The sequence below is a fragment of the Haemorhous mexicanus genome, chromosome 1 (assembly GCF_027477595.1).
Source record: "Haemorhous mexicanus isolate bHaeMex1 chromosome 1, bHaeMex1.pri, whole genome shotgun sequence".
Lineage (NCBI taxonomy): Eukaryota > Metazoa > Chordata > Aves > Passeriformes > Fringillidae > Haemorhous > Haemorhous mexicanus.
Window position 1 is genome coordinate 131,040,674 of NC_082341.1, and position 14,706 is coordinate 131,055,379.

General features: G+C 35.7%; 1 protein-coding gene across 1 annotated transcript in view; it reads left to right on the forward strand.

Annotated features, from left to right (window-relative positions):
- The window catches only part of RALYL (RALY RNA binding protein like), a 185,433-nt gene that overhangs the window by 127,466 nt on the left and 43,261 nt on the right, over positions 1-14,706 (forward strand). The window contains exon 3 of the mRNA XM_059863015.1: positions 4,339-4,371. Within this exon, the coding sequence (XP_059718998.1) occupies positions 4,339-4,371 (33 nt within the window). The remainder of the gene's footprint in view (positions 1-4,338; positions 4,372-14,706) is intronic.

Consider the following 14,706-nt stretch of genomic DNA (forward strand, 5'->3'; position numbering starts at 1 on the left):
TCTGCTTCTGAAACACTTCTAATGGAGTAGAACTTCTATATAGCCATTCTACCATTTATTTGTTCCAGAATATGACAGAGTTTCTTGATAAAAATTGTCAACATTTATAAAAATATTTATGGAAGCTTCAGAAGACAAAATGAGCTTCTTATCATATTCTATTTGATAATTGTTGCTGACAATATCCAGGAAAATTATCTTGGATTGAAATTAAGTCACAGAAACCAGAAAGGAAAGATGACGTAGGGTTCATCAGCAATTGTTTTTTCAGACTCAATAGATAGTGGAAGTTATATGAAATTATATTTCTTCTGTAAATTAAGACATGCTTGTATTAGGCTTGCTTGCATTGAATTGAAATATTGGGAGGTAGCAAAGTTTATAATGCATGTGCTTTAAAAAAAATAGATAATATTTAGCACTGCTTTAAAAGTTCTGAAGAAAGATGAAGAAAATTTTGATCACTTCAAACCACAAACTCAACATTCAGAGAAACATGAATCCATGTTTGATTATGTGAATGGAAACTTAAGTTTCTTTTGAAAGGTGCCTTGAGTGGTTCTCATCATTTTAAAATTTAATGCATTGAAAAAGAGGGTGAGCCATAAATCTAAATATTCTGTCACTATGCATATTTCAGTTAAATCTTTGGGCCTGCTAATTCTTTGGTTCCTAAAGCTGCTCAGTGCAAAATAGACATACTTGACAGGCAAATAAGTCAGCCACATCAGTCAGTCTAAATACACATTAACACTATACTGAAGTCCAAAATGTTTTACAGTTCTCCTGACTTTCCTATCTGGCTTGAATAAAAATGTTCCCAATCCCCTTAAAAACTGCAGTCACTATTCATGCATTTCATAGTCAAACAGAAAATGTGTGATGTCAGCTACACAGTCAGCTAATCCTCCTCAGGAATTTTGAAATGAAGGTTGTAACCTAAAATGATGACTCATCTGAAAAAATATTAGTTCCTGACCCCTTTCTCTGATTCAGGGCAGATGGTTTTGTTTCCTCAACAAGTCAGAATAAGAATCCTAACAAATTCATTAAATTCCACGTGTTTTTCCTACTAAGTGCTTAAAGATTAAATTATATGACCACCACGAGGAAGAATATATTGATTCATAATTAATTACCTTGGAAAATCCTTGGCTAAAATCCATTTGCTTGTGTACTGCATTGATATTGTTAGAAATGTTATTCACTTTGTCCTGTACACAGTTTTGTGAAGGAGAGGAGAGGACTCTTTAACAAGTAATTATATAGATTTATGTATCTTGGGTCAGGCCTCAAATGCAGAAAAATTCTTGCCTTTAATCTTAATAGGACAATTATGTAAGAAAATAGAATTTACTTTGGGATCTTGCTGTCATTCCATGATTTGTTTACCAGTCAAAGAGGAATTCACACACCCTTAGTCTAGTCACATTTTCCTGTATGTTTGTCTGCAAACCTGGAAAATTTGTCCATCTGGATGTTCAGTCCATGTCAAAGATGGAATTTGGATAATTTCCATTTATATAAGAAACCTTAGCAGCAAAAAAAATCATAAAATACACAATTGGGTTAATGAGACCTTGTAAAATATCTCTCCAAGACAGGGTGCAAGGGGAGTAACACTAAATGGGAAATTTGTAGGGTCTTTATTTTAAACAGTGTGACAGGACTGTAGCATATCAATGGGGAGTAATCAATTGCCTATGCCTGTTCAGTTTACAGTGACTGGTTTAACTGAGCAACTTACATAGTGTAAAAATTCTTTTTCCTCCTGCAAAACTTGTCTTTTATATGTAGATAAGGAAAATCTTGGCTCAGAAAATCTTAGCTGAGAATCAAAGTGGAACACCACCTCAGTCTGCCATGTCCCAGTCATGCTACTGCTTAGCCTCCCTCCCTCCTATTCAAATTGATATACTGCCTTGGCATATTGACAAACTGATCTTTTCTATGGGAAAAGCATTTCAGGAGAGAAAGAAAAATTCTCAATCTCTTCTGCTTCACTAGCACTCCTACAAAATTAAAACATGATTCCCTTTGTTTACTGTCTACTTAGTATTTCTTGGACACAAAAATATATTTTTGCAAGGAAAACATCTGCTTTAAGATTTTTCCTGGAGGTGTATGACAGCCCTTCTCAAAAGGACTTATCAGAATTAGTCTTTTTGCAATATCATAGTTAATTTTTCAAGAATTCCTCAAAACTCTGGAAAAGTCAGTGTACATGAGGTTGAAAAGAAAGGCAAAAAGTGTTTTTTATTGACAAATGTCACCAGTAAAGATTATATAAGATGTTATTTCATATTGTATTGCAGTTTTAAACCTTTATATTAATTTGCCATATACTGAATTACCAAATAAAGGCCAACAGATAATTGTGTTCCTTTACTATGAGGAACACTTGAACTAATTAAAAGTAATTCAGCAAATTATCTAAAACCATTTAGTCAAATATAGAGAGAGGTCAAATCCAGGGAAACACCATTAAATCAAATTGAATTCCAGCTTGAGAATGGACTTCAAATAGATTTTTAATTGCAGTATTTTTTCCTCAGGGCATTCTATCACACACACTTTGTTTTCAAGTAAAATCCACCAGAATATCCTCCATCAGGGTAGTGCTATGTCTCCCTTGATTACAAATTTCTGTATTATGAAATATGTAAGTGTGTTCTAGGGCTTTCCTTTTTCCATCCTCTTGCTTATAGTTAACCTCTCCAGCCAAACACTGAGTGCTTCCCCTGGCTGATTCATTTCATTAAGCAGAAAAAGAGGAAAGCAAAACATGACAGAGCCTCCAGAAGGGTGAAGCCCCCCATGAAGGGCCCTGTCATTTTATTGCTCTCTGTCAGCACTGCCTGAGCACACAGAATGCCAAGCTCAGATTTTCTTGGGACTGCCCCAACCACAAGGACATGCAGCTTTGACTTCTACTGTGCTTCCAGGTAAATATGCAAAGCCATCAGTGGCTTTTCCTCTTCTATTCTTCTAGTTCCATGTGAATGTCAACCCCAGAAAGAAATGGAAGGGTGAGCTCTAATCATTCGGACGACAGAAAAGGGACTGGGTTTTCAATGTTTTGGATTTTAGATGATGGTAATAATTAAACTGGTCTAGTGGTTTGTGAGTTTTTTGCACAAATCTTTTCTGGATGAATAATAACTGCGACAGTACTCAGTTTTTTTATAAAGATGACTTCCATGAAAATTTTTCCTTAAAACATTTATTATTTAAAGTACCTTTAATAAAGTACCTTTAATGTCAATTACCATTTACAACTAATGGTAATTGATTAAAATTAATTATATTACAAATACTTTATTTTGGGTCTAAATTGGCTTCAGATTCATAAATTAAATGTCCAGTTCCACGTATGATACCCTTTGCTGCATTAGAAACCCTTTTATTAAGGGCTACAAAGAGATACTAAGGATCTGGGCATTTATTTTCTGCTCTTCCTAACACAGTTTATTCAGTGGGAATCATCACAACGGAACATTTTTGCACATCATGCAACCACTCAAAATTACTCAGTGGCAAATATGCTTTAAATATGTTTCTAAAGGATCCTAAAATCTCATGCTAATGGTCCTATCAAGCAGCTGATATCAGTAAACTCACTGAAGGCAGAACACACTAAAAAAGTAAGGGCGGCCAGTTGCAGATACCAGAGCAGGAACACTGGCTGATAACGCAGATGAGGACTCTTCCATCTGCCCTGGCTGGATGGAAACTCCCAGTAGAAGAGGCTCCTGCCAGTGTGCAGGTGCTGCATCTCCTCACAGCCACAGCAGCCAGAGCTGGGAGTGAAAGAGCTCCTTGAACCGCTAGGTTTAGAACTGAGCAGGATTCTGGATCTACCAAAACAGTGACACCCAGATCCAGCACAAGGCTAAATCTGGCAAATGGGACAGAAGTTCTCATAAGGACAAAGTGATCGTGTCATGTGAGCATAGGATGCTGGAAACCAACCAAAAAAAAAAAAAAAAAGGCAACAAAAAGAACAAAATATTTCTTGTTCACTCTAGAGATTCCATTCAAATATCTACACAAGTCAACTCAATCTGTGAAATTCAAAGGGCCTAGATGTGCTACTTTGTAAATATTTGATTTCTAGATCAAAGTTCCTTTGGGTAAATGGGATTTTTTCCAAGTTAAGGGGAAACTAAAGAGGAATACTAAAAGTGCCTACTAAAATGAATCAGGCCCTTCTAGTAATGCTAAATTGTGTAATTAAATAAACTTAACACTGAGAACAGCTGTTTTAAATTCATTGCATAATTGTTTTTAAGTACAACAAATACCTATATTTAAAGCTTTTTGTTATTTACTTGACAGACTTGAATCAAAGGAGCCTTTCCTGTCCGTTGGGTAAGTAAGAATATGTATATTTTCATGGGTGGTTATATATTTAACAACCATACAATATAATTTATGAGATTATGTTGAGCATAAACATTTTATTTCTCATTATGGTTATTTACTATACTTAAGCTTATAAAACGCAGGTTTTAGCCAATAAAGTCAGCAGTCATGGATACTTTCCTTCTCAAAAAGAAACTAAGTATGTTTTGCCTTTATTGACTAAACAAAACTTACACTAAAATACATATAGGAATTAAATGTTGCATTAAAAAGTAGCTGGTTTATTAATTTATTTTCACTGACTTTATTCAGAAACTATTCTAAATCTCATCTGTACTACTTGTCTAAACCATGAAAAAATGATTAATAATGTACTTTAAAAAACTGTGATACTTCAATAACAGAAATAAAATCAAATTTATGAAATAGAAAAAAATCACATTTTAGTTTGATTATAAATCACTGACCTGTTTTGCATATTTCAGCCATAGCCTTCAAGGTGTCAAGAGTCACTTAAACAGTTATATGTTCTCTGTATTAAGATGATAACTAATCATACAAAAAAAAATTATTTTAAAATGTGTCATATTCTAAAAAGTATCAGTCTTCTAAAAAATGTAGACTAATATACGTATTAGCAGTAATTACCTGTATTTTACTTCTGAGTGGCAATTTCACTTTTCATGCACAGTTTTCCTTTCAGCTTCTTTCTTTAAAGCTTTCCAAAGTGTCCTAACATTCTCCCTCCCTGCTTTCCTTCAGAAGTCTTTTTTATGCGTCTTTACTCTCATCTTCCTTTGTTCACACCATACTTTGTGTTAACAAGAATATAAAATGCAGACAAAAGATCCCATACAAAATATCCTTTTGAGGGTTAGCTCTACCATGTAATTATCAGTGACTTCCAAATTGTTGTACTAACTGCAGAACTAGAAGTCAACTTCAAACTCTGAAGTGCAGAGTAAAGTTAACAAGCAAGAAAGTGTGTAAATTATGATCAAAAGAGCCCCACAAATTAGCATAAACAGGACAGAGATACATCTTGGTTTCTGTAGCATAAAGTAACTCTGGTTCATTTGAGTAGATTTTGGATTAATTGATTGTTGTTTCTACTTTCTACCAGTTCAAAATTATTGGAAAATAATATTTGGAGGATACAGTGCTCTTGTTCTGCATGCTTTGAAATGTCCAAATTTACTATCAAATTCAGTTCCTTCTGTTAATAACTATGATTACTCCAATTTGTAACTTATCCTATTAAGTTGGCTTTTTGGGGCCTCCACTCTCATAATAAAGTGATTTTTTGAAAATATCAACTTTAAGATTAAAAAAAGAAGTTGCATGCCATTTTCGTTGAGAAGCAAAGTTCGAAGTACAACAGCAAACAAATAAAAATACAATGCTAGTGGTTACATTATTTGCCACAAAATAGTAAACACTATTTCTTATCATGATCTGAAGAGCCATGCTGGCAATTTTAGCTTATTTGGCTAGGAGGAAGTATTGTGTTTTGGCTTTGGGTTTGTCTCCATATGAGCAGATTGGTGGCCACTATGTAAACGCACATTATGTCCGCATATTTATTGTATATGACTTTGCCTCTAAAACTGATTCCTCTTGAGAATTCTAATCTGCACAAATAGACTTAAATTTTTCCAGAACATTTCAGAAGTTTGTAATGCACTCAAATTCTTTTACCCAAGTTCATAATAATGAAGACAGATGAAATCTCTCAAAATTATTCCGTGTGCTGCTTTTGCCTTTTACTTCTGTATTTCCTCCATTCCCAAGCAGGGCATCAGGGGGTTAGGTGTTCTAAGGAGGGGCCCAAACCAACATCCACCTCCTTGGTACCACATAAAAGAGATGTTCCTCCTAGTCCCACAAAAACTGAGGAGTTCTTTAATACAGAGAATGAGCTCTTGTGCCAGGATCTGTATCTGAACTTTTAGCCCAGACAGCTGCAACCACCAGGCTTTTAAAATACAGTAATGTTTGCAGAAGAAATGCTAACTTAACCACTATTAAACAAACACATGGGCGCCCTTAATGGCTCTTGCTGCCAGAGTTTGTCAAAACACCAATCTAAATTACTTTTGGCTGCCTCCAGATGGCTTGATCCTACACACCAGCCTCCCATTCATCTATCTTCTGTAACAGAGATTTGTTTCCACATTCTCATTATGCTGCCTGCAGGACCTAATTAAGCTTTTTCATTTTGCTGTGCCTAAGCACATGACTTCTTGGTGCTTTTCCATTTCTAATTGTTTTGGCAGGGGAAGGGAACATGAAGTGTGGCAACCTAAGACCTCAAGTCTGCCACAGGTTTTTGAGCTCTGTGTGTGTATGCAGGGCTGCAATGCTCCCATAAGAGATCCCACAAAAGGAAATTAGTTGATAAAATGTTGCAATTTTCCCCACCCTCAGAAAGCAGACAGAGAGAAAGAGAACCCAGCTCTTGCTGTTGTCCTTCGTGTCTCAAATGCAGGGAGAGAACACCTCCTGTACTCCCTTGGCAAAGACAATTCCATTTATCATTCTTTCTATGCAAGGTGCATAGCAAAGAAGCAAAACCCATTCTCCTTTACTCCATGTGCAAGGCAGGGGCGTAATTTGGCACTGAAGTCATAGTAACATCTTTAATGAAAGTCTCTAATGGTAGCATTCAGGAGCAAAAATTCATCAAGAATAGAGTCTATTCAGATAAGAGTAACTGAATGCAATACTGTGATTTTGGGCTAAAATACAAAATTGAATTTGCTATTTGTGTTGCCTTCCTTTGCCTCTTAATGATGAAGATATAATCCTTAGGGAAGGCTTAGATATTTGTTAGTGCAGACTGCTGAGTGACAGCCTGTTAGGGCATAGGATAATCCTCTCCAGAAATGTTATTTCCACACTTTTGGGGGTTTGTACTCATATCCAACATAAGCAAGACCAAGAGGTGTCTGGACTTTCTTTCCTTTTCATGTTATATAGCATTTATGTTCATGTAGGTTTAGTACAAAAAAGAATTCATGCAAATGCTCAGAGTGCCTGGAAGACTTTAATATCAGAGGCAGGAGTTTTGGTAAATATCTTCCAATAAAAATGCATCAAATTAGCTTAATGCAGAAAAGTTTGAAAGGTTCAGACTTAAAAAGACAAGGCAGGTCAAGAGTCTTGATAAAAAATATATGGATACTGCAAAACGGACAGTGAGAAAAGAACAACTGAGTGCCACTCATATTAAGTTCATCCTGCTTTGGGCAAAGGATGTATTATATTGTAAAAGCAATAATATATTTAAAATACCAACATCTTTTAATTATCCACATCAGCTCTCCATATTTGGAAATTTCCTAACAGTAAAGATGCATAATTATTACCTCAACAAAACAGTTATCATTCTCTCCAAATAATTAGATTGGTTATACAATTACTAACCACCAGCAAGTTCTTAGCAGCTGATTTATCATAGCTATCTGCCTTTAAGAGTTTAGCACCTGATAAATTTCAGGTAATACCACATGCAGATTTGTAACTGGTCGTAGGTCTGAGCCTTAAAATTAAAATCTCATTTATTAAGACACAGACAATGCAGCATGTTTTAAGGCCTGTAATAGAATTACATGGTGAATAGAGGCCATAATTATTTTGTAACTGTGTTGCATGATAAATTCTTTGAATTAATTATTTTTGGTTTCTAACTATAATTTTAACTTCCATAATAACAGGTGATCAATATAACTTCAACCCCCGCAGAGGCAGAAAATTTCATCATAGCAACTAATAATTTTGTCAAACCTGTAAAAATATTTCTTTTTTCTGTCAGACATCATTTACTAATATGTCCCATATTGCTGAATTCAGAAGAGACAGGGAGAGAGAGAGAGAGAAACAACTGATTTTTTTCTGAGTCTCCTGAAAACATATTCATTTACTGTCATCTGCAGAGAATGGGCTTGTTTCTGGATAAGCAGGCAATAGTTTTTCAATGAGATGGTCTTTTAAAATGTATATGCTATATACATCTGCTTATCATCTGAGATTCAAACTATTCTCTGATTTTTTGAATATTTTTCTCCTTTTTGTTTTTGATTGATTGTTTCCTATAGCAGTATAATATTAGGTGGAAAGCCCAGAGGGAAATATAAGGGAAAATTAATGCATTGAATGTATTTATTTAATGATGAATAGTTGTTTGTCATGGAAGAAAGAAGAGAGATACAGGTAAAATTAGCACTAGTTAATGCATTTTTTTACATTCTTGATGAAAACACTAGAAGTCTACTCTACTACTAGAGCAGTAGTTTAAACTACTACTTTCCTCACCAAGGTCCTCTTTCTAGAAAGTATATGACAGTAGAAAATACTGAAAAGCCATGCTTTTTTCCAAATAATATTATAATCACAGTCACTTTCAAACAGAGGTACTTAATTCTGCAAGAGACAGAATAATTTTGGTCGGCTCAGGTTCTCAGAAGAACTTGGAAATGCTTCTAAAATAGAAAAAGTAAATTTCATTAATTTTCTTCCAGAAGAATAATTCTAAGATACATCAAATAACTCAAATTTCTTACTCACATTTCTTCCTTTTGCTTAGTAGTATTTTCTTTCCTGCAAGGCCATTTTGCAGATCTATAGGAAATTCTGCTCTCTTCCATTGGTTTGAGGGATCCTGTTCTGCAGAAGTCAGATAGTTTAAATAAAAACCTAGTGTTTGCAGGGTCTGTTATGATAATACTCAGTCCACTTCCCAAATACACAAGTTTTTTCAATTCACAGTCAGTTTTTGTGGGGGTTTGGTTTGTTGTTGATTTTTCAATGGCCAATTAAGTAAGGCACAAAATAGAATGTAGCCATGGAGCATCATCTGTAAGAAATCCCATCACTCTTGTTCCTCATCCTGGTTGTCAGGTAGGACCAGTGGAAGGAGCAAACACTGTTCCTACTGTTCCTACCCAGCTTCTGAAGAGAGAGAGCTAAGAAAATTATTTTTCTTTGGCAGAGGAAAAAATACAAAAAGAGGAGATACTAGACTCATTTTTCTCTGTTATTGTGACCCAAATAAAACTACCAACCAGAACATAATCTTGTAACTCTCATTCATATTCAGGCCAGGTATTCAGGAGCTGTTTTCATGAAAATCACAGGAGGACAGAACACACCTGACAAATATTTAAACTCATTGTTTAGACCCAGGCAGTAAGAAAATTTCTTATGCTTAAAACCACTTGGGCTTTCTGATTTAGGCAGGGAGTAGCAGATTAACTGCTTTTGCAGAGAATACCCTTTGAAACAACCAGCTCTTTGATTATGTGTGAGGTTTAGCCTGGAGGCAAGAGGCACATGTCAGGGCTCTGCAAAGGCTCTTTACTGGATGAGCCTTTCTGGATAGTTGTAGAGAGACAGGAGGGATTTAGGATTTGACAGCACAGATGGCTACCTGTGGAAGACTGGAAGACACTGAGAATCTATCTATACCATTTAATTTCAGGTAGTACTACTGATATCCTTCTCTTCCAATTTTCCAAATCCCACAAGGCTTAAGCTTTTCTATAACTGCCCCCTTACCATTATTTTAAAACTCTGAAGTGGACATGAATACAGCTATTTTATAATTTTTTTTTGTTGGTTTGAAAGTCTCTCACAAAGAGTGGTTACAAAGCTACAGTAATAACAATGTTGGTCCATTGCTGTGAAGGAATTTTTCAGTGGTTTTGTGACATTACTCAATGTTTAAAGATCCTAGATTATGTACTTTTCCTACTGATCTGCAATCTAAATCTAATTATTTTATAGTTTCCCTATTTGCCTGATTTTGTCATTGTACATCACTTCTACTTTCACACACATAGCAATATATACATATTACATTAAAAAAGACTAATGAATTTAGCAAACAATTGTTATTTCCATAATTTGTAATTCCTAAATTAACTTTCATTTGCAACAAATTTAGGAGATAGTCATCTTAATAAACTATTTTTCCCCTCTCTGACCTTAATAATATCAGAAGAAATGTTCTTCAGAATTGGGAAAGGCAAGAGCATGAGAGCACTATTTTTCTCTTCTGGTTATTCTATTTCCCTTTCTCTTTTTTTTACTGTCTGCTATTTCTGTTTTCCAAGACGTCCCTTTCCCTAGAAACTCTTGAAAAATGTATTGTTTAATGATGAACAATTCCTTAGCACTGAATATGTGTACTCTCACCTATGAATCAGATAGCCAGGATGTTTTCTAGAGGAGGGAAAATTATTCGCAAGAGAATGTCTCTGAAGGAAGTTCAGGAGGCTGAAATAGTCAGGGAGTGTAGGACTGAAATCTGGGAACGTAATAGGAAAGTCAAGGGAAAAGGACAACTCAAAGAAACAAAAAGGGAGATATTGCCTTACAATGAAAGATGGAGGGAGGAGGAAGGACAATATTTGCTGGGCATGTACCCTCACTGTGGAGCCAAACAATTTACATCTAATTTGCTTTTTTTCCCCCAAAACAGCAGTGACTGACCTACAAATTATTGAAAATAGTGTTTGAAAAGGTCTATGAGAGCATTATTACTATTTCCTGCTTCTGAGGTATCAACACAGCATCTTGCCACAGCAATCCATGCAGGCTTCTGCAAGTATTCAGTATGAATAAGTTTACTGAGGCAGTCACATGCAGAAATATCATGAGACCTAGATCCCCACTCAAAACACATCTGAAAATTGAGACAGTTTTTCATGCTTCCTATGGCTGTTGCATATGAGAGACTTTATTTATTTCCACAAATTTCCAGATCATTACAAAGAAATTTTATCTAAATTTCTTTCTCTTGATAGATATTGAAAGATATATTGAAAGATATAATTTTGAAGTTTAGTATTTTGAGATTCAAATTCCCTATAATGCTGTACAAATCAGTCAGCTGGTGTCTACTCCTTGCTCTTCTGCCTGTGTTTCTCCAACTACTTTTTGTTCAATAATAACAATTTAAACTCTTCTTAATATCAAGTTCTTAGCACACTAGGCCCTAAACAAATATTTGGAGGGGATGTGATGGTTGATCCCTCTGATTCCATCCTTGAAATCAGTTTGATCTCTTTTATCAGAAACTGAAATTTGATCCATATAACCTAACATCTTACTTGCACTTGAGCTACAAGAGAAAGATTTGCTTAAAAGAGTAAATGCCAGAAAGACAGCCAGTGCTGCTGTGTGAACTTTTACTTGACAGTCGGCTTCCTTCTCTTGTAATATAACTGCAGTTACCTGATAAAGAGATTTCTTTTTTGGAGTTCAACTAACTGTGATCATAGCAATCAGTCAGTGGACTTGCTTCAGAAGTTATTGCTCTATACCAGTCTGTGCATGCATTGGCTTTCTGAGCAGTAAAGTCAGGAGAAAGAGAGGAGGCAGTGCAGAAAGAGGCATGTCAGAGAGAAACATTGCTTATGTAGAGCAAATTGGAACTTTCCGGTCTCTCTCTCTCATGTTTGTTAAAGATTTTTAAAATGACAAAGAGCTTCAGGCTAGGAGTAATTGTCTTTAGTGTTGCTCTCTTAATAGCTTTTTGTGTTATACCAAGGAACAACTACTCACATCTTGTTTTACCGGGTCGTTCAGCTGTGCATTCCCATATTGTGGTACAGCCCTAATTGAAATAAAATCATGATATGTCCTGGTATCAGGCAAGCTTTCAACTAGTAAAATGAACAGGATCATAGATTTTTTTTTTCTACGAATTTATCTTGGTCTGAGATTTGACCTTGCTTACAAACCACTTTCCAATGCCCTGGAATAAGGATTTACAGACCATAATTTGAAAAGAAGCATGACTGTATCAGGGGTATTTATGATTATATTCAATTCTGGTTGGTCCAAACTGGTGTTGGTTTCAAAAGTCTTGATTTTGGCTGTTTTGGTTTCAGTCTCTGTGGGGGAAATTTTTGCTTAGTTTTAATTATGAACTATAGCTCAAAAGCACTATGCAGCTATCCATTGAGTTCAAGGATTTTTTTTATCTCAGGTTCAGGCCAGACTCTTATAATTCTCACCATTCCTCAAGCCTAAGTTCAACTTTTTCTATATCAGCCATAAACACTCTACGTGTATGCACAAGTTTAACAGGTCATAACAACTTCAATGCTGATGCAGCATTATAAAAAAAAAAAAGAGACAGAATTAGGTCATATTCTGCCATATCAATAGTAGGATAAGAGTTTTATTGCTAAGAGTTTAATTACTGTCCTTCAAAATAAATTTTTAAAGTCTTCAGCTTTTGTTCTGAAATCAAAACTGGACCAGTTTTTCTCAATAAAATTAAATCCTTCACAACATATTAGAGCATAGTTAAAAGTTGAAGAATAAGCCTTAAAAGTGAAGTAGAAATATCAAAGTGAATCTTCCATGCAAAACCAGCCACTGACAGTTGACATTGTTATGGTAGTGACTGTTGTTAATTCTAAAGCATTTGTTTAATTTGAAAGGTATAAACTGATTTCCAGCAAATATAGAGGGTTGTTTTTTTTCTTTTCAGTTGTCTCTAATCTTGTATCTAAAAAAAGGAAACAAAAAACAAAACAAAAAAAAAAAATCCACAAAAAAATTGAAAAAAACCCCGAACATTCTGAGCTCTCCACATTTGAATCCTGTAGCCTTTATTCTAAAGAAGAAGGATGGAAAGTTGAATCAGCTGCCATCCTGCAACCAGCAACTTTTATCAAAGATTTTGATAAACACAGAGATAGACATCAGAAAGCAGTTGTAGAGTCCCAACAATTATAATTTTTTTTAGGCTGACAGAAAGATTGGGGTTAGAAGGGACCTTAAATATCATCTGTTTACAGCTAGTGCCATCCACTAAACCAGGCTGCTCAAAGCCTAATCCAATCTAGTCTTGAACACTTGCAGAGGTGAAGCATCCACAACTTCTCTGGGCAACCAATTCCAGTGTCTAACCATCCTCAAAGCAGATTTCTTCCTAATATCTAATTTGAATCTGCTCTCTTTCAGTTTAAAGCCATTCCCTCTTGTCCTATCATGTAGTGACATGTCTTAGTGAAAAGTGCCTCTCTTATCCTTCATGTAGGCACCTTTAGGTACTGGAAGGCTGTCAGGTTTCCCCAGAGTCTTTTCTTCTCCAGGCGCAGCAGCCCACAACTCTCATCCTGTCTTCACGAGACAGGCGTTCCAGCCCTGTGATCATCTTCATGGCTCTCCTCTGGACTTGTTCCAACAGGTCCACATCCTCCTTATGGTGGGAACAACAGAGCTGGATGCAGTGCTATACATGGAGTCTCATGAGAGCAGAACAGAGGGGGAGAATCACCTCCCTCACCTGATGGTCATGTTCCTTGTGATGAAGCCCAGAATAAGTACACACTGCTGACTCATATAGAGTTTCTTTTCTACCAACACTCTTGATGCTTTTGCCAGAAGCAGTTATTTGCCAAAAAGTACCTACTGGATATGTCCTCATTTTCTTACCATCTAAATGAAAGAACACAAAGTAAAGAGAGTTTTCCAGGCAAACTATGAACAACAAATAGTCAAAATGAAAAATTACCAGTTTTCAGACTGCATTTCTCACATAACTATTTGTTCTGAGCTATTTGAAAGTAACTAACTGTCATTGCAGGCCACCAGCTGGGTAATAATTAGCAATGACTCCATGATTCCAGAAGGCAGATCAATCACTTTATTATATTATACTTATTAAAAACTCGTCACCCTTACAGACAGTCCAATACAGACAGATCCAATTGGTCAGTCAATCCAAACACCATTACCAGTGGCCAATCAATAAATCACCCTTTGGTAAACAAATCTCCACAACACATTCCACATGTGCACCACAACAGGAGCAGCAGGTGAAGATAAGAATTGTTTATCATTCTTTTCTCTGATCTTCTTACATCCTTCCCCACGAAAATGCCTGGGAAAGTTTTGTGCCACTCTCTGTAGCCAGAGAGCTGCTGCCACAGCTAACACCTTCACAGAAATTAGGATCAATATGCAAAGGAGGAAAACTGAAGCATTTCTCAAATAATCTAATTCCATACTGCAGATCTATCTTTTCTTGGTGTACAAATAGGTATGGAATGGAACTGGAAGCTGCATCTTCTGAGACAGTGAAGTTATTGAAACAAAACTGGAGCTCGTTATTGTGGCTCATAAAGCAGTTTTGTTCCAAAGTGCTCCCATTTCTTTAGCAGAGATGGAGGACCCGGAGAGGTATTGAATAAAGGCTTTGTCTCCTTGCAAAATGAATCTTTTCATTTGTGTACACATACACAAATTAATCACGGTTATACTTTAAATATGGAATCAAGTATGATTTAGTTTCAAGCTGACCTTGTCTAGTTGTCAGTATTT